The sequence below is a fragment of the Rhinolophus ferrumequinum genome, chromosome 7 (genome assembly GCF_004115265.2).
Source record: "Rhinolophus ferrumequinum isolate MPI-CBG mRhiFer1 chromosome 7, mRhiFer1_v1.p, whole genome shotgun sequence".
In the NCBI taxonomy this organism is placed as follows: domain Eukaryota; kingdom Metazoa; phylum Chordata; class Mammalia; order Chiroptera; family Rhinolophidae; genus Rhinolophus; species Rhinolophus ferrumequinum.
Window position 1 is genome coordinate 23,592,479 of NC_046290.1, and position 25,771 is coordinate 23,618,249.

The 25,771-nt window shown below is 37.8% G+C and overlaps 2 protein-coding genes across 7 annotated transcripts in view; both read right to left on the reverse strand.

Annotated features, from left to right (window-relative positions):
* Nucleotides 1-4,394: 4,394 nt before the first annotated feature.
* Nucleotides 4,395-15,492, reverse strand: LOC117025130 (UDP-glucuronosyltransferase 3A2). Its single transcript, XM_033110905.1, is given in 10 exon segments — nucleotides 4,395-4,919; nucleotides 7,177-7,184; nucleotides 7,394-7,483; nucleotides 7,485-7,693; nucleotides 7,696-7,759; nucleotides 7,761-7,974; nucleotides 10,389-10,402; nucleotides 11,188-11,303; nucleotides 14,908-14,934; nucleotides 15,456-15,492. Coding segments are annotated over 10 exon segments (1,056 nt in total). The 3' UTR covers nucleotides 4,395-4,642.
* A 4,222-nt stretch (nucleotides 15,493-19,714) lies between these two features.
* LMBRD2 (LMBR1 domain containing 2) overlaps nucleotides 19,715-25,771 on the reverse strand; it is a 41,244-nt gene continuing 35,187 nt past the window's right edge. For 4 of the 6 annotated variants that reach the window (XM_033110368.1, XM_033110366.1, XM_033110364.1 and 1 more), the window contains one exon: nucleotides 19,715-25,495. In XM_033110368.1, the coding sequence (XP_032966259.1) occupies nucleotides 25,435-25,495 (61 nt within the window). In that variant the 3' untranslated portion in view covers nucleotides 19,715-25,434. The remainder of the gene's footprint in view (nucleotides 25,496-25,771) is intronic. The other 2 variants (XM_033110370.1, XM_033110369.1) reach the window with 2 other exon arrangements.

Sequence of the window (25,771 nt, forward strand, 5' to 3'; positions counted from 1 at the left end):
TCTGGTACCAGTTGGATGGCTCGGAATCACTGTTGCATACTCACAGACTGATTGGCTCAGTTCATTGTCAGTCCGTATCCTGGCCCTGCCTTTTCTCAAGTTTACAGTTCTGTTGCCTAGGAAATCCAGGGCAGGTGAAAGCCCAAACTGTTTGCCTTAAGGGAGAAGTTTTGCTGGCAACAGTTTGGTTTCTAGAAAGGCATCAAAACTTGCCTCTCATGTTGTCTAAGATTATGCTCAGCAAATTCTCTTACTTCTTTAGGCAACCTCTTCCTGCCCTTCTGCCGACGCCAGGCAGCTTACAACTAGGGTGCTATTATCAGGTGACACTTAAAAGCACAACACCTGGGAGCAGGCAGGTATAATGAAAGGTGATTCAAAGTCCTCTGTACCTACACACTGATAGGAGGCCATTTCCCACTATTTCCATCATTAGTTTCTTTTCTCTTCTCCTCGTTTCACTCCTCAACTCTTTCTACCCTTGTTCCTTAACAATAAGTTTGCCAGCTAAGAAGCCCTGTTTAGAACAACATACCTAAATCCTGCTCTCTTTCACTGTTGTACCTACAACATCCATCTTACCTCCTTCCCTGCCACCCCTTCTCGCACTTCCGTAGTGAAGTGGTGCAATGAACCAAGGACTAGAACTACAAAGACCTAAGTTCCACTTTCCATAGTGAAGTGGTGCAATGAACCAAGGACTAGAACTACAAAGACCTAAGTTCCACTTTCCGTTCTGCATTTTACATTATATGTAGTCAGGCAAGTGTGGTCACTGATTTCTATAATCTCTAGAGTGCACATTGTATCTGCCTTGTTAACTTCTCAGACTTGCCCTGGAGGTCAAGGAGGTGGTATTGTCTGTGGATTTTAATGACAATTTGCCTTGATTGAGGAGATTTCCAGCAACGTGCGATTTGAGGGGCCAAAAGAGTCTATGTATTAAAAAATATGTCCTTTGTCTCCCTTTTGGGGTTAGATGCTATTCCCAGAAAGCCCCACCTTATGGTGTGTGACACCTACCAAGCAGTAATAGGTACTGACCAAAAACACCCCTCCTTCTGCAGCCAACCTCGTGGTATTACACGGCTCATTTCACTCTCACTGAGTGAACTTACTGAGTTAAATAGTAAGCTATTAAGGAGCAATCACTTAGACAAGATGCATCACCAATGACAGGTAAACCTGCCTTTGAATCAATCAGGAAGCCAGTGGAAGCCACTGAGAGCTCTTAGAGGACTAAGAGAGGGTCTGGTTCATTTTTGCATCTTCCAACGTGCCCAGCACGGTTCTTGGTACAAACACGAATCAGCCAATGTTGGCTGAAGCAAATCAGTGAGCTGGGTAAAATGTATTCATGTTAAGGACACTTAGACTACAAAATGTGCTTTTCAAAAATAGCTAGTTCCTTGTACTAAATAGATTTGTATTAGATCACAAGCATTTCATTTATTTCCTTTTACATGGATAATCGGTTGACAGTAAATAAATAACTTAACCATCTTGCAATGACCTGCAGTTAGGATGTGATAAATGTAACAATAGAAGATTGACATGGGAAAAAGAATCACATCCACTGAGCATTTAGTGTAGATAGGCACACAAAGAATCAATATGTGATCACGTCTGATGGTAATGTAGAAATAGACAAGCAGAAGAATAAATACATAACAGAGGGAAACATAAATGACATATTGAACTTCATTTCAGAATCTTAAAGCGCACCTCCAAATAGGAGTATTTTATATGTACATCCTTAGTGTATGTCATGTTTCAAGCACAACAAAGCTTAACAAATTGAATATTTTGCCTGTGCTTATAATTTCTCAAATGTCTGATTCTATGTTGTAATTATGGGAGGACCTCAGGTCTCCCTCACAAAATAAACATGGATGAGGTCTGAATATGTGAACTTGATCCCTGATCTTAGGCTGTTTACCATTAGCCCTCTGATTCCCCAGGAAATGGCTCTCCGTGGTGTACACACATACTTGTATACCCTCCCTCTTCAAAACCGTACCAGCTCTGTTATTTTGGAAATTATTATAATGTATTCACATTTTCAATTCTATTCAAATGCAACACTAATTCATGAATACTAAACTTTCAGGTGCCCAAATGGAAAGACAGTCAAAAACGAATCTTACCCACAGGGACTTTCAATTCAATTTTTAGGACTAATTTGCAAACAACAACCTGCATCTTCTTTGTTTTGATCGATGTATATACACCTACAAAACCACCACTGACAGCAAGATACAAAACACTTCCATGACCTCATTTGCAGTTCATCCTACCTCAGCCCATAGCCCCATGCGACCGCTAATCTGCTTTTTGTCACTATAGATGAGTTTATATTTTCTCGAGTTTTATGTGAGTGGAATCACTTCTTTGAGTCTGGCTTCTTTTTCTCAGCATGATCATTTTGAGATTCATTGATATTGTGGTGTGTATCAGTGGTGTGTCCCTTTATACTGCTGAGCAATAGTCCATTTTATGGATATATCACAGCTTGTTTGTCCATTCACCTCCTCATGGGCATTTAGTTTGTTTTTAGTCTGGGGGCTATTACAAATAAAGCCGCTACGAACATCTGTGTACACGTTTTCAGGTGAATACACGTTTTCAGGTGAATACACGTTTTCAGGTGAATACACGTTTTCATTTAACTTGAGTATATGGCAAGTGTACACTTAACTGTTCTGGCAACCACAGAGCAGTGGTCCTAAGTGGCTGTACTATTTTACTTTCTCATCGGCATGGAATGTATGAATTCCAGTAGCTCTATCTCCTTGCCAACTACTGGTATGGTCAGTCTTTTTAACTCTAGTAGATGTGTTGTGATAACTAACTGTGGTTTTATTTTGCATTTCTCTGATAACTAATGTGTTGAGTAACTTTTCATGTGATTATTGGCCATTTGTATATCTTCTTTTGCGAAGTGTCTCTTCAAACCTTTTGTCCATTTTTATCCTGGGTTATAAGATGTATTTAGATATTCTAGATATAAGTTCTTTGTCTGAAATACTTTCTCCCAGTTTGTGGCTTACATTTTGTTTTCTTATTGGTCTCTTTAAAAGAGTGAAAGTTTTACATTTAGGTAAAGTCCAGTTTTTCAAATGTCTTTATGATTTGAGCTTTCGTGTTTTGAATAATAAATCTGTGACTATCATAGATTAAAAGGACTTTCTTTTAGAACTTCTATAGTTTCATAATTTATATTTAGGTCTATGATACACTTTGAGTTAATTTTTGTGCATGGTGTGAACTAACAGGCAATGTCTTTTTGCGTACATTATTAAATAAAGGTAAAATCCCATTCAGTACAATTTCCTGAAAAGATTTTGTTTTTCCCATTGAATTGCCTTTATACCTTTGTCAAAAATCAACTGAATATATTTTTGTGGGTCTATTTCAGAATTTTCAAGATGTGGCTGGAAAGATAGCCGAGACAGATCACAGAGGCCTTGTATTCCATGTGATGGGAGCTAACAAAGGATTTTCATCAGAGAACAATGAGATCAGATTTCCACGTCAAAGCCATGCTGGCAGCCAGCTCTGGGATACTGGGAGGGCAAGGCTGGAGCCATCATTCAGGCTCCCTGGCTGCTATTGGTCAGGTTACATGGATGGGGGTGGAGACTAGGAAGCACCAGGCAGGAGAAGTTGGCCTCACTGAGTTACCAGATACTCAGGAAGGAAGACAGTGATGGGAGCAGGAAAGAAGGCGTGACCAGCAGGGAGCTTCATCCTTAGGTCCCTGTGTTACTTATAAGGTGAACGAAATTCTGGCTGTACATTCCAATGAGAACACATGTCTGTCCCTCAAGGAACTATTGCCAGAGACCAGATGAAGAGATTTCATAAGAATTGCAGAAATAAAACCTTATCTCTCTCTCTCTCTCTCTCTCTGTCTCATCTTTTTCTCTCTCTCTCTCTCTCACACACACACACATACACGTCTACGTGACATACTCCTGACTGCATGTGACATCCTTGCAGAATGAAACCTCACATACCTGGGTAGACACCTGGCACCCAGCTCTGCATACAACCAGGCAAATTCTATCCCAACCTTGACAAAGGTGGGCCTTTTCCTATTTCTGAAGGGAATATTTATAGTAGATACTTCCTTTTGTTCATTTGAATTATTTTAAGATGTGATCCACAACCTCAGAGTTAAGCAATCAAACACTATGGTTTCCAAACACTGTGCCATGTTTCCAATGTTTTCTTCACTATGTTTTAATCCACTCGATACCACACATTTAAAACTTTTAAGGGGGAATTTAATTCCATCTGAGAATGGAAAAGCAAATATGAGAGCACAGTCATTGAGGGTAAAATATTTCATAAAAGAAACATACTAGAGAGGCAGGTTGGCAAGTAGTTTAGAAAGGGAGACAAAAAGTCAAAAAAAAAAAAAAAAGCAGAGGAGGCTACAGACTGCAGGATGAGCCACCACAAGATTGTCTCATAATACTTTATAAACCAAGGCAGAAAAGAGTGAGGAGCAATTTGTGTGCCATTGTCAACTGGGGGTGAAGGGAAGACACCAGGGCTGGCCTATGCTTGGGGAGTCTTCAAAGAGCCACTGGCTCGCAATGCCCCCTCTCACACCACCCCTAGGGTGAACTGTGCCTCACGCCTCCTTCAGCTTTCTGGCCACACACAGCCACCTGGCCACCAGGCCCAGCAGCTTCCCACAGAGCCACACGGTGCCCAGGGCGACCACCAGAAGGAATAAGAGGACGTCCAGCAGGTACTGCTCATACCAGGGCTGCTGCAAGGCGTGGGGTTTGAGGTGGGCCGCTCCCCCTGTCTGGAGGATGTGGTTGACCCAGCCCACCAGCCGCTGGGCGGGGGTCAGGGGGTGGGAGCGCCTGATGGTGCTGGCGGCCACCGCTGCTGATTTGTACCTGTAGGCAAATGCGCACGCACACACACAACATGCATATATATATACGTATATATATACACGTTCTATACAATTTGGAGGAATGCCAAAGGCCAAATATTAAGTAGTCAGCCAATTCTGAGGCTGAAGCAGATGTTCATAGAATGAACTCCTGAAGGATTCCCAAATAGAACTTTTCTTGAAAGTCGCATGACCTAAATGAAATTAAATGATTAAAAAATAAATTTTAAATGAGCAGGCTTTTTAGGTTATAAATCCTAGAACAAATAATTGTATAAATTTGAATTATGATGTAATAAAATCTTTATTGTTCTTTCTTGTCTTTGTTATTTAAACCTTTACAAACTTTAAATGAAAGAAGCCTGATAAACTAAAAGAATGGATTTACTGAGATGGAGATTTGATCAGCAGTTTGAAGGGTGCGGGGAGCAATCCAAAGCTGATATTGGTCGTGTTAAGTTTGAGGTGCCTACTTGACGATGGAGAAGAGATGTCAGTTAGGAAGGTGATGTGATATACTGCAAATAGCAGAAGGATTTGGGTGGCAGATATCAATTTGGAAATGAACATTGGTGTACAGAAGATATTTCAAATCATGAGACTGGATGAGAACCCCAAAAGTTAAGTGTGGATTAGAAATCAGATGAGATCCAAGGACCAGGCCCTGGTGTGGAACCCTACAAAGACTGGAGGTAGTAGAGTTGAAGAGGAATCAACCAAGGAGACTGAGAAGGAGCAGCCGGCGTAGGGAGAAAACTAAGTGAGTGTGGTGTCTGGGGCCACCTGAATTAATTACCTGTTCAAGGAGGGGGCAGTGAGCAATTGGAATAAAGGATGCTGATCGGATACATAGGGTAAGAATGGCAAAGTGGTCCTTGGCTTTGGCGACCTGGACAAGAGCTGTTGGGTGGGCTGAGGGAGACTTACTGAAGAGGGATGGGGCAAGGACGGGAGAAGAGGAAGTGGTGACATAAAGCATAGACGACTCCTTTAAAGAGTTCTACAGTCAAGGGGAGCAGAGATTTGGAATATAGCTCAAGGGGGATGTAGGATCAAAGAAAATTTGTTATGTGTAAGTCGAGGAGTATTCAACATGAAATTTCTGGACTCTGATAATTGTATTGTGGTTATGTAGGAAAATGCTTCATTCATAGGAAACATATGCTGAAGTCTTTAGCAGTAAAGTATCATGATATCTGCAACAAATTCTCAAGTGATTCTGCCACATACATATAGATATATAGGTTTGAGAAGCATATATATATGTGTGTGTGTGTGTATATATATGTGTGTGTATATATATATAAGTATATATATGTGTGTATATATATATATATATATATATATATATATATATATATATATTTCTGCCAAAAAGAGAGAGAGAGAGAGAGAACACTATATGTGCAGCCAAGATTGAGAACCACCTAGTGAGACCCACTAAACGGACATTGTAAGTTGGTTGTTGGCTGATTCCAAACAAGAGGGTGTAGTATTTTAGGGCAGAAAGACCTGGGATTGGCTGTGGCAACTGGAGGCTGAAGCTGAGAAGCTAGAATACCAGCTCTGTATTTAGTAAAGCTCTAGAGCTTGGGAAGAAGTGATAGTTAGAAAAAAAGACAAAAAGAGCTTTGGGATTCTCACTAGCCCTACCCATTTCATAAAAGAAGCAACCACTTAGTGAGCAAGTGGTATGAACTAGGCACTTGGTACTATGTGTTAGAGAAATCGGGAAGACAAAAGAACAACTGAATATCTGTTTAAAAAAAAAATTCGAGACGCCTAGATTCCTCCACACACAAACATGAATTCAAAATGGATCATAGGCTTAAATGTAAAATCCAAAACTATGAAGCCTATAGAAAAAGAAAGCGTAGGAGACTATCCTTATCACCTGGAGATAGGCAAAGATTTTTTTAGATCATAAAAGAAAAGAAATTGATGAACCAGGCTTCATCAGACGTAAATGTTTCTGTTCATCAAAAGACAATAGTAAGAAAATGAATAGGCAACCTGCACACTGGGAACCATATTCAGAACGCATATCTCTGATAAGAGATCTTTATCCAGAACAGACAAAGAACTTCTACAAATCTACAATTAAAAGACAACAACCTAACTAACAATGGGCTAAAGATCAACAGACACTTCATAAAAGAGGATATAAAAATGGTTATTAACACATGAAAAAAATGTTTAACATCATTGGACATCAAGGAAATGAAAAACTGAAACTGGAGGTACCATCGCACACTCACCAGAATATCTAAAATTAAAAAGACTGACAACACCCAATGTTGGCAAGAACGTGGAGTTCCTGAAACTCTGGGCTGCTGCTGGTGGCAGTATAAGATTGTATACTCACCTTGGAGGAACTGCTTAGCAATTTCTTTGAAAGATAAACTTGCCTTTGCCCTATGTCTGAGCAATTGCCATCTCTGCACTACCAGTGCCATTACAAGGGTGATTCCTCACGTCCAAATGGAGTATGAAGGTTTCATTTACTGGAGGCATTGGTTCAACAGGTTTGGCCATTAAACCTCCATTATAACCAGTGTTAGGAAGGGCGGCGGGGGGGTAAGGGGGGGGTGCAGGAGAAATCAAAGGCAAAGTCAGAATTAACAAACCACAGCTCTGTTTTCAGTGAAAGATGAAATGACACTGGCCTGGAGCCTTCTGGGAAATGTTCTCTGATAGTGCTATCAAACTGAGCGTTGATATATCATCCCCTCAAGGCAGAAATTAGGCACTTCAGAGACTTCTTCACTCGCCCCCGAAATCCATGTGATCTGTAAGGGAGGAGAGGAATGCTGGCGCCTAAAGCACAGACTCAGGCAGCCCCAAAATTCGTAACTCCAAATGTGCTAGTAAGGATAGTCACAGAGGGCCATCCAAGTTTCTCAGCAATCAGGAAAGTACAGCATTCTACACCATCAACCATCACCAGGTTGGAACTCTCATTCTTTAAGGGGCCTGTGATATCTGTCCTTCTCAACAACTGGCTATACTGAGTTGCATGGAGCTCTTTCATCTTCAAAAGGTTTGTAAATGACTTTCTGCAAGAAGAAAAAAAGTGAGAGATATTCTATATTCACAGAAAGTGTTCATCTGAAAACAACAAAAGAATCTCAGCACCAGAAGATAAAGGACTTCCAGCAGCAAGCCACCTATTGTACAGTTCCCACCTGGGTACTTTCTGCTCCATATGCCGGCATTGTTATGAGCTCCAAATCCAGCATGCCTTTTCCTTGTGTTTGTCTATACTATGAGTCTTTCTGATGCTTACAACGTTCCTGCTTTCTTCCCCTCAATCCTACCCATCTTTCGATTCTTGTCCTGCTCTGGGAGATGCTACCAGCTATGGCCGGGTCTCTCTCTACTGGCTATATGCTGAACCTCATTTATTGATGCTCTGTACGACCTTCAATTATAAGTTAACTTTGGTCTCACAAGTGCCCATGTAGGACCTGTTTTCCTGGGGATGTAAGCATCTTGATGACAGGATCCCAAGAACAGAAGTGGAGGAACAGCATTTTCTACTGGACAAACCATTCTAAAAGCTGTGTTCTCGTGACATCTGCCAGTCTCTTGCTTTCAACTATTGGGCCAACAAATGTCTTCACACTCCATTGGCAGGAAATCCTTCGAAAGGGTGGTTGTTGCCTGGGTTCCATTTTTTAGGGCCAGCGAATGAGGACTTTGTACTTTTCTCCACCTTTCAGGGCCTCTCCTGTGGGGCAGATTCTTAAAACCCTGGTGAGGATGAATGTCCTGTGTCAGCTGTTACTTGAGGTTTTACTTCATTTTATTGGGAATTTATTTACTTTCCTTTTCATAATGTTTAAACATTTGTTACAGTTTATACAGCACTTGACAAATACCCCAGCTAAGGAATTCTACACGAATGATTTTAGGACCCAGAGCGTCGGCGGCAAAGTGACATTTCCATTTCTCAGGCCAGGAGTCTGGCAGTCAGGTCCTTATCAGCAATCAGCTGTGCGACCTCCTTTTGCTAAGGCGAAGGACCAACACTTAGAACCCTGAAGAGCCCTGCCCTGTGCCCTCTGGAGGGGATGGGAGGGAGGGGAGGCAGAGACATGGCTAGGGCTGTGGGGTCTCTACCCTGACTGTATAATTTCTGGGGAGCTTTACAAATATATCTATGCCTGGATTTCAGCATAAATAATTTACATAGACATTGGAAGGTGGGATGCAGACATACGTATTCTTTCGAAGCTCCTCCGGTGATTATATTTTACTATACAGGTAGGGTTGAGAATTACTGTTCTAGAGGGAGAGAGAAGGTAAATATGCATTTACCCTAACATAGGAGCACAGGGTATATACCACTATTCACAAATTTTGAAATGGTAAAACTGTATTTAAAATTGGTTCACGAGAAAGGAGAAGATAGATAGAATGAATGAATGTTGGGATGAAAGCTGTTAAAACTGTTTCAATAAAGAAAATCTTTACTGTGAGCATAATTACGGATAATTACTGAAGAACAGAGAGAAGTTGTTTTGTCATCTCAGCAGTGTGATAGCAGGTCAAGCTTCTTCCAAAAGGACATGAGATCATGAAAGGAAGATAAATGTGATCAAATGTGCAGTCAGTTTAGCTATTGTAAGTTTGAGGAGATAGTCTCACTGGATCACAAAACAAACAAACAAACAAACAAACACACCAGACAGCTAGTTTACGGCCACAAAGAGAATAGTCTAAGGAGGCTTCTTGAATTCAACGCTCAAATAAGGATAATTTTTCTAATTATATCTGGGACAATATCAAAGGTTTCAATAATGGTAACAAGCTAGTCAAGAAACATGTGACTTATATTTTGGTCTAGTATTTTAATAAATCTTGATCTTTAGATAGTACAATAAGTGTTTCCTGTGTGCCTACTATGTGCCTATGTGCTCCACGCTGTGATAGGTTCCGTGCAGTGAGCAAGAAAGTATTACAGGACCTTTATCCTCATGGAGCTTACAGTTTGACAGGGAAAACAGCTGTTGAACAAATCATTACAAATCGTGAGTTAAACATTAACAAGTTTCCTAAGAACTTCAAAAGAAAGAACCAGGCATGGTGAAAGTGTAGAAACAATCGAATTACTCTAGCAGTCAGTCTAGAGATGTCTGTATGCTATACCAATTTCATATAAACCCGTGGGGATTTTTCAAATGAAGCTTTAAAAAACATATAAAGTAACACATGGGGTAGTTTTGAGAAATTCAAGGCATGCAGTATCAAGTTTGGGGAATTAGCCCATGAAAATAGAAACATTAACCTAACACAGGGGAAGAGAAAAGACTTGCAGAAACAGTGCTAGGGCTTGTAGGACGTGCTCTAAAAGTGTATCTTCCCGGCTCAGTCTAGTTGGAGGAGAGGAGAGCAGAGGGAAGAGCTGGGAGGCAGGGGTTGCTTGTTTTTTCAGTCTTTTTCATTCTCCACTGTCTCTAATACCTACATTGCGTGGTACACCTTAAGTCCCCAACAAATCTTTTTAATGAAAAAGATAAAGCATAAAATCAAGTGCTAAGTCAGTGGACTAGAGAGGTAGAAGTGAGGCAAATAAAACAGGTATTATGGAGGAGGCAGTATTTAAGAAATGTCTTGAGTGGTGAGTAACATCTTTTACGAGAAATGAGGGAGGAGTAAAGGCCTTCTAATGAACACAGACACGCGTGATTTTCCTTTCTCTGATGTCATGCTTAAGATGAGTAGTTTCTTGTTATTCTGAGTTTCAGATGAGTGGCATTACAAAGAGCGAACCTCATGACCTACTCTCGGCAATGCTGAGCACTGAATCTTAAAGTTCTGCCATGAATGAATCTTAAATGGCCAGGTTCCAGTTCTGTAAAAAAAAATCCATCTTTGTAAGTGACCCCAACCATCAAAAAAATGTATGAGAAAGGAACAGAAGGAAGTAAAATTGAGTTACTGTGACTTTATCCAACAATGAAATGGTGAGTTGCCCATCACTGTCCCTGAGTTAGAGAGATTAAAGGCAAAGAGAGAAGGTGGGGAGTCTTTTAAACTTTACATTTAGGGTGAGATTCCCCCAGTTTCTAAGGATAATATCTCCTCATTCAGGTTTGAAAGCTGAACAGGCTGGGAATGATAGCCAGAGTGCCACATCCCCGAGACTATCTGAACTGATTGGTTCAGGGATGATTGAGATATTGCTCATACATTCATTCATTCATTCATTCATATTTCTCAAATAATAATGGCTTTATTTTTGTTTAAAAGGAAAAAAATATTACCTCCCAAACAGAGCTTCCTTCAAAAAAGAAATCAAAATTTTTCTTGAATTCCTGTTTATAGTTTTCAGGAGGAGACCAATAGACAATCTGGGATTTTTTCTTCTTCTTTTTAAAATCTAAAAAGAGACAGAAGAGAAAATTAAGTGGCACACTGCTAGACATATTAAAAGGAATGCTGATACCCAATTTTAGCCCTTTCCCTTATTTCTCAGAAAAATTTTTTCTCTAAAAACATCTTTATTGAGATATAACTCACATATCATAAATTCACTCTTTAAAAGTGTAGGGTTTAGTGGTTTTTAGTGAATCTGCAGAGTTGTACAACCACCATCACAACCAATTTTAGAACATTTCGCGTCTTCAAAAGAAATCTCGAATTTATTAGCTGTCAGTCTCATTGTTCTCGTACTTTCCTTTAGTTCCTTAGATACCACTTTCTGTAGTTCCTTGAATATACAATCACTGATTTAAATTCTTTGTGTAAAATCCACTGTCTGGGCTTCTTCATGGACAGTTTCTGTCTACAGCTTTCAGTTGACATATTTTCCTATTTCTTTGCGTGTCTCACACTTTTTGTTGTTGTTGAAAACTGGACATTTTGAGTAGTACCGTGTTTCCCCGAAAATAAGACCTAGCCCAACAATCAGCTCTAATTCATCTTTTGGAGCAAAAATTAATATAGCAAAATAAGACCGGGTATTATCTAACATAATATAATATAAAACCCAGTCTTCTTTTACTATAAGAACGGGTCTTGTCTAACATAAGACTGGGTCTTATATTCATTTTTGCTCCAAAAGACGCATTAGAGCTAATTGTCTGGCTAGGTCTTATTTTCGGGGAAACACGGAATGCTGTGGCAAGTCTGGAAACCAGATTTCCTCCACCTCAGTTTATTATTGTTGCTGATCGTTGTGATTGCTGCTGTCGCTGTTTAGTGACTTTCCTGAACTAATTCTGTAAAATCTATTTTTCTTGTCATGTTTGGTCACTAGAGTCTCTGATCCGTTAGTTAGTGGGCATCTAATAGTTAGGCAGAGGTTTCCTTCAATGCCTTGCAACTCTGAGTGTCCTAGCCTTTGCCGAGGGGCTCTATGTGTGTGGGTTAGGCACACTTGCAATGCTCTGGCAGCCAGTTTACAGCACTGCCTTAGCCTTCACTTCCTGCTCGTTCAGAGGCTCACGGAGGGCCCAAAGGGAGCAATTAGGGCCTTCTCAGGTCTTTCTTGAGCCTGTGCACAGTCTTCCATATGCACATGACTTTCTATATTCCCAGGAATATGTCAGAGATTTTCAAAGGCAAGAGGCATCTTCTCAATTAATGTTACAATACTGGTTTAAACATTCTGTATTTACATTATTATGACTATGTAACAATTATTCATTTTTGAGGCAAATAGAATATCATCATTTGGTTTCCATTTGTGTACTCCGCCACCCCCCAGAATTAATAATTGCCTTATTTTTCATTTGTTTAGGTTTGTTTGTTTTGTTTTGTTTCTGTGCCTATTGGTCAGTCTCCCAACTTCCTCCAATATTCTCTCAATACAATTTTCAGTAACCTCAACTTACTGATTTTTTTTTTCCTCCAGGAGATATCCTTTGTGGATCCTTCCATTGATCCAATCTGGGGTGACTGCTGGCCAGGCCAACTGCACATCTTCATTACTTTTCTGTTTTGCCAATTCTATTCTCTTTGAGAAATTTAAATTTGTATGAAAAGAAAAGCCTTTGAGATTACAGCAAAATCTTGTTGCTTTTCTGTGTACATTGCTGCAATGTCAATGCTAAACAGTTTGATGTCATTCTAAGTCCTATTCATCATTGACATATATGAAAACTTTTAGGTTGCTTTTTATGAATCACTGGTATTCTGAAATTTCATTATGATTTGCCTTGGTGTAGGTCATTTTTTTATTCTGTGTGTGGGGTGCTAGGTGGGACCTTTCAATATGGAGACTCATGTATTTCAATTCTGAAAATTTTTCTTGTATTAGTTCTTTGACAAGTTTCTCCTACAATTTTATTGCTTTCTTTTTCTGGAATTCTTATCGATCAGAAAAACACCTTGATTTAAATTTCACAAACTATAGACAAGATTTCAAGCAATATAAACAAAGCAGCATTTTTATCAAACTGATCTGGAAATGTGTGTGAAGAGTTTGCCTGGATGGGCTAAAGATACAGGTGAGGGGTGAGAGATAGAGGAATGCAGAAGATGAGAAGAGCCAAATAGCATTTCAAACTTACTTTTGCTAAAGTCATGGTTTAAGATGGACCTTTAAATAAACACATACTAACACACATATATTTTTTCATTATAATAACTCAGAAGACTAAAATTAAGTTTTGAGAAACATTTAACATATCCAAGGCACTCAAAGCTATCACCTATGGAGGGAGGGTCCAAACACTACTGCCCAGTATGGAAGCCATTAGTCACATGTGGCTATTCACATTTGAAATGTGGCTAGTGTGAGTTGTAAACTACACACCAGATTTCAAAGACTTCATATAAACAAATGTGAAATCTCCCATTAACTATTTTTTATATTGTTTACATGTTGAAACGATATTTTGGCTACATTGGGTTAAATAAAATACGTTATTAAAATTAGTATAACCTGTTTTCTTTTTATCTTTTAATGTGGCTTCTGGAATATTAACAATTACATTATGGGGTTTGCATTTGTAGCTCATGTTATATTTTTATTAGACTGCACTAGTCCACAGAATAAGAAGGTAAGATACCTGAAATTCATTCTATTGAAGTGAGATCACATCATGCCCATGATCTTGAAGAATATGAGATACCTGGTTTATCAGGAGATAATTGCTTCCCCCTAGAAACAAAGCTTCAGTTTCGTGAGGTCCGTGGAGAGAAAAGCCAGAGTGGAAAGGGGAAACAGGGAAACTTCAGAATGAACTCTGACTAGATGGTGAACAGAAAGAGAGCTTCATTCCTGTCTGTTCCTATTTGGGCAAGTCTGCTCTGGACCGGAGTCCTCATGCAGATTGATTCCTGGCTCTGAGCCCTCATCCCTAACCACCTTCCTCTAGTTTCCCTGTCCTGTGACTCAGGGGCTCCATGTCAAAGGGATAAGCTTTTGGGGGCTTACAGCTTAAGGCATTCCTCTCCCTAGGAAATCGACTACATTATAATAAGGGTCATGCTCCTTAATTGTGCTCTAAAAAACCCAACTGTACATTGTCCTATGCATATGGCCCCCCATGGTAGACAGCCAGTCAGGATTATTGATGGGATCCTGTTTGGAAATTTTTGCTACAGTGAAAACCAGAAAGTGGCTAGAAAGTGACTCTAGGAGACAGTCTTGGGAAGAAGGAGGTGGAACTACCCCTTTAACACTCGAAAGTTCCTTTAAGTGTAAATCCTTTTGGCAGGAGGTACTTATTTTGGACCTGAGCTTGGCTCCATTTTGAAATCAGACTTCTCATAATAGATACCTGTAGCCTGCTATCAAGACCCTGCGGGACCTGATTTGCATTAAGCAATAAGATCTACAGAGAATAGATCCTAGGACTATGGCTCAGGCAAAATAGGCGTTCTTTCTAGCTTGCTCTCGGCTTCAGAGAAGCCCTCGTGCTTTCCCTAGGGGCAGCTTTCTGCAGCCACAACTTGACAGCGCCAAAAGAAGGAGGGGTCCTCTCTATCCAACCGTGGCTCCGGTGCGCGGGCTCCCCACTGGTATGAACAGGCACCCAAGGACAAGACCAGGATTTGGGCGCCTTCCCGGGGCAGAAGCCAGGACAGCAGGAAGACCAGAAGCGGCCCCGGACGCCCCGCCAGCCGTGCTCACTCGCGCTGCGTCCTGCGGGGCGGAGCCGGAGGCGGCGCGGCCTGCACCGCGCAATGGTTTGTTCCTCCTGCCTCCGCTCCGCACAGCGATCGCTGCAAACTCCTAGCTAGCCGACAGGAGAGCGTGGTGTCTGCTCCTACCGGATCAGAGCCAGGTGTCTCATCAGTGCTTTTTTTCACCTCCGCCTCTTCTCGGCCCTATTGATTCCGGCCCCGCTGACTTGTCACCTTGGTCCTGCTTAGAAACCTCGGGCTGGAGTCTCTACGAAAATCACGTCCATGACATGCCCCTCTTCAAAGCAGGTAGTGAGTCTGTGAGCAGCGCTGGCCCAGATACCAATTTAGACTATCCAGTCTGCCTTCGGTATTCCCATGTCCCCTTTTCTGGATCTTTCTCCCAACTTTTGGGTGCCCCATCGCCCTTCTCACTAATTCTAATAGTCACACATACCTAATCTCCAACCCCCGCCCCCTCCCAGCGCCGCCATCTCCCCCCAAGGAAGGGATCTCGAGTTGATGAGGTTTAGAAGGCATCACGAGGCTTCCCCCTCCCTCCAACCAGTAGCCTAGTGAACACTCCCCATACCTATTACGTATAATCCAGTAGCAGAGATCACTGCGGGATGGTGACAGTAAATTCCTCTAATTACCTGATTCAACACAAATTTATTGAGCGCCTATTATGGGGTCAGGCACGGGTGGTTCTGCAAACAAAACAAACAAAAATCATTGCTCATGGAGCTTATGTTTGAGTGAGAGGTGATATTAACATGTTAGTATGTTAGGTAGTGCTAAATTTTAAGGATTAAAAATTAAGTAGGGATGGCACCTCTGAGAAATGACTTCCAGATAAGGACCTGAAGGAAGGGGGCGAGCTTAACCAAGTGGGTGCCCGATGTTTCTTCATAAATGAGTATCTGCTGTGGGGCGGCATTATTCATGGCGTTTACAAAATCACTACTTGATTCCAATCTCACAGCCACCCTGAGGAGTACTGTATTATGAGCCATCCCACTCTCCCCCAGCCCCTTTCCTTTTAACATATCTGAGGTTCAGGTTTACTTGGGGGTCACTGACTTAACTGGGGTTCAGGGTTCCCAAACACCATACTAAGAGATGCCATTTTTTTATCAAGTCTAATCATGCATGTATTTTTGGCTCTCCCACATACATATTATAGCATAATAAATAAAAGCCTGTTTCTTTTTTCACCCTTAGGCCTTTTCTCTTTCCTTATCTTACAGTTATGGAACATGCAATGTTGACTAGAAGGGGTGATGGTGGGCATATTGCCTTGTTCCGGACCTCAAAGGGAACGCTTGTAGCATTAAGAATGATATTTGCAGTAGTTCGGTGTTCTTGTTTATACATACACGTCTGCATATATGTATGTAGAGACACATCCTTTAAAAAAAAAGAATGCTTGTTTTAAAACATAGGACTTTAAAAAAATATAAATCAATGTTGAATTTTATCAAAATGTTTTCTGCATCTATTTGAGATGATCATATGATTTTACTTTTTTAGACTATTCGATTGACAGAAATTGATTTTTTAGAAACCTTTTACATTTTGAAATGTAAATACAGAAATACAGAAAAGAGCACAAAATATAAATGTATGGTATAGTTAATAAGCAGTTAAAAAAAATGCTTGTAAAAAACACCCAGGTGAAGAAACAAGATGTTGCCCCCTGACCCAAGGCCTCTGAGGGATTCCAGAGTGTCCATCCCCACCAGTGCAGTATCTTGACCTAAACAATATTGTAAATCACATCTCATGGCTTTGTTTCTAGTTTGCCCAACCAAGTATGCATTTTTAAACAATAAAGTTTAGTTAGGGGCTGTTATTGTCCTTTTGCTGTTTCAAATTAATTGGATTTTTTAAAAAAATCATTCAATCTTTCCTCTATTTGAAGCTACATCCCATTTCTACTGTTCTAATGATGACCAAAGTATTGCATGCATCCTTAACCTGCTTAAGCAGTATCTTACCATGACCTTAGAAGACTATAACGCGGTCTCCTCCACTCCCACTTTATATGGTAAGTTACATAATTTAATTTTCTATGTAGTTTAACTTCATTGTGAAATAAAATATACATATAACCAAGCGCACACAAAAGCATACTTCAGCAATGCATTACAAAGTGAACACCTATAAATAACCACCCAAGAAAGAGAACACAGGAAGCAATCCAGAAGCTTCTCTCGTGCTCCATCCCAATCACTATCCCTTCCTCCTCCTACAAGGTAAGCAATAGCTTGGCATGCATAGGAATCTCTTCCATGTTTTTCTAAAATAGTTTTACTACAGTGCATTCATTTTTTTTAACTCTACCACTTAGTTTTTTTAACTTTATGTAAGAGGAATCACACTATATTATTTACATTACATGTTTCATCCACATTGTTGCACAGCAGCGATTAATTCCCTTTCATTGTTATTCATGTATTTATCTATCATGTTGGATAAATAAATCCATTCTGTTGATTAAACTGTTTATGGTTGAGCCTATTATGAATAATCTATGAACATTCTTGTGCCTGTCTCTTGATGTACATACACACACGTTTGCATGATACATACCCATTGCCAAGCCCAAGGTCACCTTGTTTTCTCCTATGTTATCTTCTCAAAATTTCAGTTTTGTGTAATTTTGGCTTTATGATCCATTTTGAGTTAATTTTTGTGAAAGGAATAAAGTCAGTGTGTAGACTCCTTCTTTTTGTATGTTGTTGTCCAGTTGTTCCAGCATCATTTATTGAAAAGACTCCTTTCTCCATTGAATTGCCTTTATTCCTTTGTCAAAGACCAATAGACTATATTTATGTGGGTCTATTTCTGGGCTCCCTATTCTGTTCCATTAATCTATTTGTCTGTTCTTTCACCAATTCCCCAATATCTTGGTTACTGTAACATTAGAGTAAATATTGAAGTTGGGTAGTGTCAATCCTCTCACTTTGTTCTTCTCCTTCAATATTGTGTTGGCTCTTCTGGGTCTTTTGCCTCTCCATGTAAACTTTGTAATCATTGTGTTAACATCCACAAAATACCTTAATGGGGTTACACTGAATCTATAGATCAAGTTGGGAAGAACTGACATCTTTTTTCTTTTGAGCAAAACAAAATCAAATTTAACAGTCTTAAATGCAAAAGTAAAAACAAACTAAAAACACAAAAAAAGCAAAATAAAAATGAATAGAACAACCCAAAATGTCAAGGGCGTTATGAAGAGAACTTTGAGGGTTAATCTTTAAAATCACATATCAAAAGTTGTTTCTGTTAATAGCTAACTGGCAAGAAGTACTTTCCTGCTGAGAGTTCATACAAAAGCAAAGTTTCAAAACAAAATCAGACTATATTAGAAAAAAAGTCCCCAGAAGGGACGAGAAATACAATGCTCAAGTGGTTATGTGTTACTAAAAAAAATAGAGCTATCTTAAGCACTGGAGTTACGCTAAATGCTCTTGGAAACTGGAGAAATGACTGGGAAAACAGTACCCGATGTGTGGATAGGAATTCAGGATGTCAGAGTAGCAACACATCTTCAGGTGTGCATGGAGCTTAGATCTGACTCAGGAATACACGGAATTTCCCTGAAACTCTTGGGTCCATTGCCATCGTGGCCTGGGCTTATGAAACACGAAACATGTTGACATCCTTCCCTGGGGGAGGGGGGCCTGGTCCTGCATGTGGTCTGGGTGGGGCTCACTGGTGGTGACACACATAGTATGGGCCTCCAGCTATTGCCAGAACCACCTGGTAGAGTTTGGGGCTGGGTGAGCAGGAGATGAAAATGGGAGCTGCTTGGGGAAGCAATTTCATGTCAACCAAAGCAGAAATTGCTTAAAACGTTGAAGTGGTTGAGAAAACACACTCAGCATCTAAGAACTGACATCTTGACAATATTGAGTCTTCCTATCCACGAACATGAAATCTCTATTTATTTATTCTTTAATTTCTTTCATCAGGGTTTTGTGGTTTTCCTCATACAGATCTTATATAGTTTTGTTAAATTTATACCTAAATCTTTCATTTTGAGGGGTGCTAATGAATATGGTATTGTGTTTTAATTTCAAATTCTGTTTGTCCATTGCTGGTACATAGGAGTGACTGACTTTTGTGTAATAACCTTGAATCTTACAAACTTGTTATAATCACTTATTAGTTACAGAAGTTTTTTTGGGATTTTTACATAGAAAATCATGTCATCTACAAACAAAAGACAGTTTTATTTTTTCCTTTCAAAATGTGTATCTTTCATTTCCTTTCTTGTCTTATTGTATTAGTTAGGACTAATGTAAATGGTGGTGTTTTCTGTTTCAAATTTCAATTGTTCTTTTTGGTATACAGAAAAGCAAGTCTGTTTTCTTGCTCAGCCTGGCTAGGGTTTCATCAATTTTATTTATCTTTTGAAACACCCAGCTTAGCTTTTGGTTTTGTTGATTTTCATTATTGTTTTCCTGTTTTCAATTTCAGTGATTTCTGCTCTAATTTTTATAACAATTACTTATTTTAATTATAAACACAGGATAATGTGATATGGAACCTAAAGCACATATATTTATCTTAAAACATTTATTTTATGATATCAGTTAATAAATTCATAAGGGACAACGAATGCTTCAGTCTACTTTAAAAAGTTTAATGTCAATGATGTAAAATGCATAAATAATGAGCAAAATTTCTTAGTAACTTGTAGAAATGTACTTTATTTCATGCAAAGCTATATAATTTTCTGTATTTTAACAGCCAATCAAATTAACATTTCAAAAAATTCATTACATCAATAAATTAAAATACTACAGAGTAATTGCAAGTCCATGAGTTTGTCAAAACCAAAATGAGAGAACATTATGCATAGATAAGGCCAAAGATGCTAATTTATGTATAGGTAACACTGTGGCTTTTTCCAAATACATATTTGAAAACGTAGTGAGAATCTGAAGAGAAAAATAGTTAAATCTACAGCCCACTGATCAGATAGAAAAACATTTGTCATTACATATCAGGTAGCAATGGCTGATTAAAGATAAATTTGCCATCATGCACAAAAAATGAACATAATAAATATTTTGAAAAATTATAATCCGGTACACATTTGAAAAGACTTATCTTTTATTTCACCTAATCCACTGAATTAGATAAATATCATATACTTTACTAATGCAACACAGAAATTAGTCTTTTGGTATACTTTGTTTGGGTACTGGTATATATCAAAAGATACTGAAGAAAAGTAGGAATATTTCAAATTCACACTAGACTACTGAACTTTAGAATATTGCCCTAAGGAACTAGGTTCTGGGCAGAACTTATTTGAGAAAGATTTTTAAACTACTACAATTAGTTACTTACAAAAACATTTTATAAAAATTAAATACCAGAAATTAACAACATTAGAGCTCTTTTTCAATGCTATAACTTATAAATATATATTAGATTACAGTAATTTAAAAGACAGGTCCACAGGTTTCTACCTTCTAAAATGAGAAAAAAATCCTTCAAGCTGTTTTCAAAATATGGACAAAAACAAATCCATTGGATTGCTTTCAAAAAATAAATAAATAGTCTCTCCCCTACAACTTCGGTACTAAGTAGGGAAGATGCTAGCCAGCATTCTTTTGAGAAATACAGATCTAAATGACTAGTTTGATAAGATTTATGGCAATAATATCAACTCAAAATGGTGTTGTATAGTCAGATTAATAAATTATGACTTTACCCTACATATGTCTGCCATAGTAAGCCACTCTCTATTTTTTCTGCACTAAGTACAGTAAAAAATCACTTTTTGTAAAAATAATTTGAGATCAAGATAACCACAAAAGAAAATATTTTCATGAGAAAAAAGTTAATTCTCCCCAGGGAATGTGTTAAAAACAAATACTTTCAGGATATCGATGAGAAGAGGAACATGCCAATATTCTTGCATTATTAACAAACTTAAATTACAACAAGGCTTCCATCAACTTCAATGGACACAACTTTTGAAAATGAGAAGAAAGTTTTAGAAAAACCAGGCTGAACACGAAAGGAATTAGAGGTGAAGTCATGTTACCATTGCAATGGTACTGGGGATGAGCAATGCTAGTGCCTGCTCTGCTAGGAGAGGTGGTTCACAGGGCCTGGTCCCCAGGAACTAGGAAGGGAATAACACTGCCTGTCTTCCAGGTCTCTGAGCAGGAAAAAGTCATTGAGTTAGAAAGAAGTATCTTACACACAGGGAATTCGTATTTCAGAAGGCTTCCTATAACCCTCTTATTATTCCAACCTCTCCTAATTAAAATTTTAACAATGGCGTATGGTACTTACGAATTCCTTTTCAGAAAAACAGGTTTCAAGGTTCTTAATGTATTTTGTTTTCATTTTTTAACAATCACTGTTTTTGGAAATCCATTTCTATGCCAAAACATTATATTGAGAATAATTCATTTTACTGGTGTGCTATCCTAGGAGATGTAAAAGACAACACACTGAGCCAGTATACATCACATTTACATTCAGATATTGCTTAGTTGAATAGTAAAATCTGTTTCACTAGTTTAGGTGCAATACCGCTATTTAAGTAGTGGGATTTGTAGTCAGAACTAGTTCCATGTAAGCGTACTGATCAACAAAAACAACTGTGTGTGTACACAAAACAAACAGAAGAAAAATCTGTCACCAAGTTAAAACTCCCACTATAGAGAAAGGCCTCAGAAAGGAAGGAAGGTGTAAAGGAATGAGGAAGGGAAAAAGAAAAGAAAGGATAAGATAAACCTCTAAATCCATTTACTTCTCAATATTTAGAATTTAATACGATATCATTACACTTTGGAGATTCAAGAATGTTAAGATTTTTCAGGGACATGTTTTGTCTCTTAGTGTAAATATATTTATCCTTGTGATTTTCAGGCATGGTCCACTCAAATCACAAGGAAAACTCACATTACTGAACAGTGTGAATTATAAGTATGGAGAGCTTATTTTTCCTTTAAAATGGTAATCAACACACTACCTAGACCATTCTCTAAATCTATTAAAGGCATAAGAAAGTGAAGTTTGTTATTGTACATAAATGAAATTCCTTCATTAATATGCTAAAATATACTTATGAAAATACACACTGCCTTTCCCATCCACATTTAATTTCATTTGGATACACAAAAGACATAAATTTAAGAACTGATAATCTAATCAAATAGTAGAGTCCAAAAACAAATCAATTGGCAGCATTTCTTTTTGAAGAATTGTCAAAATCTCTGATCTATCCTTTCTAAATCAAAAACCCTTGAATGTTTTGATTTAGCTCTTACCGCTCTTGTGAAATGAGGTCTTCTTGTATGATTAAATTATTCCAAAAACCCTGTATTCATTTGGTAAGAGAAAAAATTCTAATAATTATGCTTATTTCTTATTAATGATTTTCACAAAAACACTCTATTGATAACTGATTATTGATGTAGTAACAAAAATTAACTAGCCATTTACAGGTGATTCATGAAATTAATAGATTATTATTACTTTCTTCAATGGTTATTTTAAATTACTAGCTTACTAAATATCCTTACCTAACAATTATTTAGAAAAATAATTTAGAAAATTTGATCAGGTATTTATTATGTAAGAAAAACATCAAAAGGTAATTGACAGAAATAAGTCTTCAAGAAATGTACTTTGCATGTAAAGTGTATTAATTTAGTAGTAATGTTTTACAGCAGATGTCATTACATTTTAATAAGCTTCTCAAAAAAAAAAAAACACTTTTGTTTTTACTACAGGTTTTTACACAAAGTGGGTTAATAAATATTAACTTAGTTCCCCAGCAATAAACTCTTAGTCTTCAGGGGTTAAATCATTACATTCTGAACTCAATTTACCCAGCCAGATAACATTCCTATATGATTGTATATAAAATCCTATAAGACAAATGCTGCTTAAAAATTTGAATACTCTGGATTACTTAAATAACCAAAAATTATTTTGGAAATAACTCTAAAGTCATAAAGGGAATCTACTGTTTGTGAAGTATGCTTCCATTATTATAGTCATAAAAATTTAATAAAGGAAGTGGTACACTCCCTTCCACATTCCTATCAATTTCTCTTACGGCATTGTAAGTTATAAAAGGAATTGGATCATTTCTTCTCTTTTCCTACTCCTCTTTCTACGACAGCATCTGAGTTTTATGACAAAATCTGATGAGAAACATTACACTTACGGAAACTATTCCAAAGTAAACCCAAAGACTAAATAACAAAACAATACCATTTTCACAGGACTTTTGAGAAATTATTCCCAAGAGAGTTTTTGCTTTGGGGATTTGTAAGCTTCTCTGTAATAATGAGAAACTAGACGCCTTTGCGGGGTGATCATTTCCCCATCCAACACCTTCAAGTACCACCAGGAAAAACAGCATAGCTAACAGTCAAATTTGTTTTCTTTTTAAACCCCAGTATACAAACATCAACGCAAAACCCTCACAACAGCTTTGTGAGGTAGATCAGAAGGTAAATCCCAACTATCATCTTCATTTCGCAAATGAAGAAATAGAGGCACTGACAGGTTACTTGATTTGCCCACAGTATTCACTGGTCAATCATGAAGTTACAAACAATATTACATTCTCTCTGCTCCTGGCCTATTGCTCTTTAACTACAGTTTACAATAAAAGATAAGAGTGTGTGTGTGTGTGTGTGTGTGTGTGTGTGTATTTTCTAAATGGACACTCTCTATGACCTTCAATTCAGAGTAAAATCTATCCACTGATAATTATTTTAAAGAGGACCTAATCTCAAAAATCATAAAAATTGAAGAAAATCAGGTAATTAGGATGATACATTATTCTTTTCGGTATCTGCATCTTAAAAAATTTACTAAGTAAAGAGGAAAATAAAAAATTTAAATTACGATTCAGGGAAAGGTCACCTTCAAGAAACAATCTTATTGTTAGAGTAACTATATAATTCATCTTCAAACTGCAATACTTCAGAGTGAAAGTGAGCAGTATTAAAAATTACACAGGATAATAGGTGTTACTGAGACTGTCGTGGGCAAGCTCAAGTACAGTCACCACTGGGTGAATACATACTATGGATCCTCTAAGACTCGCAAACATTTCAGGGGCATAAAAATGTCTCTGCAAGCATGTTCTGCTCAACTATAGTCACTGTGTAAATAAAGCACTGATGATTTAAAATGTAATACCTAACGCTGGCTTAAACACAAAGGTTAAAAAAAAAAATCAATTCAAAATAATTAGCATGTTAATCAAGTTATTACATATTTCCATTCTACCATACAGGCATACCTCATTTTATTGTGCTTCACTTTATTGTGCCCCAGACGTTAACATTTTTTACAAACTGAAAGCAAGATCCTTCACCAGCAAAGAGATTATGACTCACTTTATCTTGATACTTTATTGCGGTGGTCTTGAACCAAATCAGCAATATCTCCAAGATATGCCTGTAATTTTCTGTTTTCTATAAAACACAATTTAAATGTTGGTAATAACAGTAAATGGATTCACTATTTACCTTTGAGTAACCAGATGTTCTTTTTCAAAAAGTATAAACAGGCACCTTCAAAAATTAGAAAATTTTGTGGGACTCACTGGTAATTAAACAAACAAACAAAAACCCCACTATTTACCATTAATGCTTAGGATTTTCTTTAAATGGAATGATCAAACCTTAAATCAACATGCTAAATGATAAAGGTGAACACTTCTCTCTGAAATGAAAATCTTTTACAAAATAAGACCAAAGGCATAAAACCATTTCCAGTTACTACCAAAGACTGAAAAAATACATCACCCGATTATGAAACACATGTTAAAGACACTAACACTATCAGTTGAAGTATAATCTTAATTGTACATGCAAAAACCTCACTAACATGCATAGAGTTGAAAAAGAGCTTTCTACATTCAGGTATGACTGGCAAGTAAGCCTTGTTTTAAGACATGGGTTTTGTAAATATAGTTATTTTTTGAGGTCTCCAATTCTTTGTGAAATACAGGATTAATGTATTCTTTAGAAACAGCAAAAATGTAAATCACAATAATAAAATGGTATAATATTATTTAGTTTGACTTATACCTTCCTTGGACCTTTAAAACAATTTTCCTGGAAAAAAAATTTTTAAACAAACTGAACTACATGTTCTCGACATATACTGTTCTTTATCATGAATTAAATCCTTCCACTGTTACTGTGCTTCTAAGGCAGACACTTCAGGAATGGTATGTAATAAATCCTACTCAAAAAGATGACATTCTATTCAATGAATAATAAACCATTATTACTAAGATGTAATTTTCAGCATCTTTTTTATCCTGACACTTTTCACTGAGAATACAGTGTAAATTCTAGGGTATGTAGATGTTCATAAAGACTGAACTGATGTGTTGATTTTGGTTATTCCATAAATCCTTCCAGACTTTAAACATCATCGAATATTCTGCTGCGAGACATTGAGAGGTATCGTCCACCAGGCTGATACCTGAAAGGTGGATAAAGAAGTGATCTAAGGCATGAAAAATAATAAAGGAGGAGAGAAAAACGAGGACACATTAAAAGAAAGTGGCTACCTAATTTGTAAGCACTGTAAAATCTATTCAGTAGCTGAAAGCAGAAATTTCTTCTCCAAGGACATTATCTCAAAGGGATTTACTTAATTATAAACCAACCAACAACTGTTTAGCACCTGGAACACATGTATAACAGAGTGAGAGATGTAAAAAGAAAGGGGTGAAGAGATATAAAACACACCATGGAA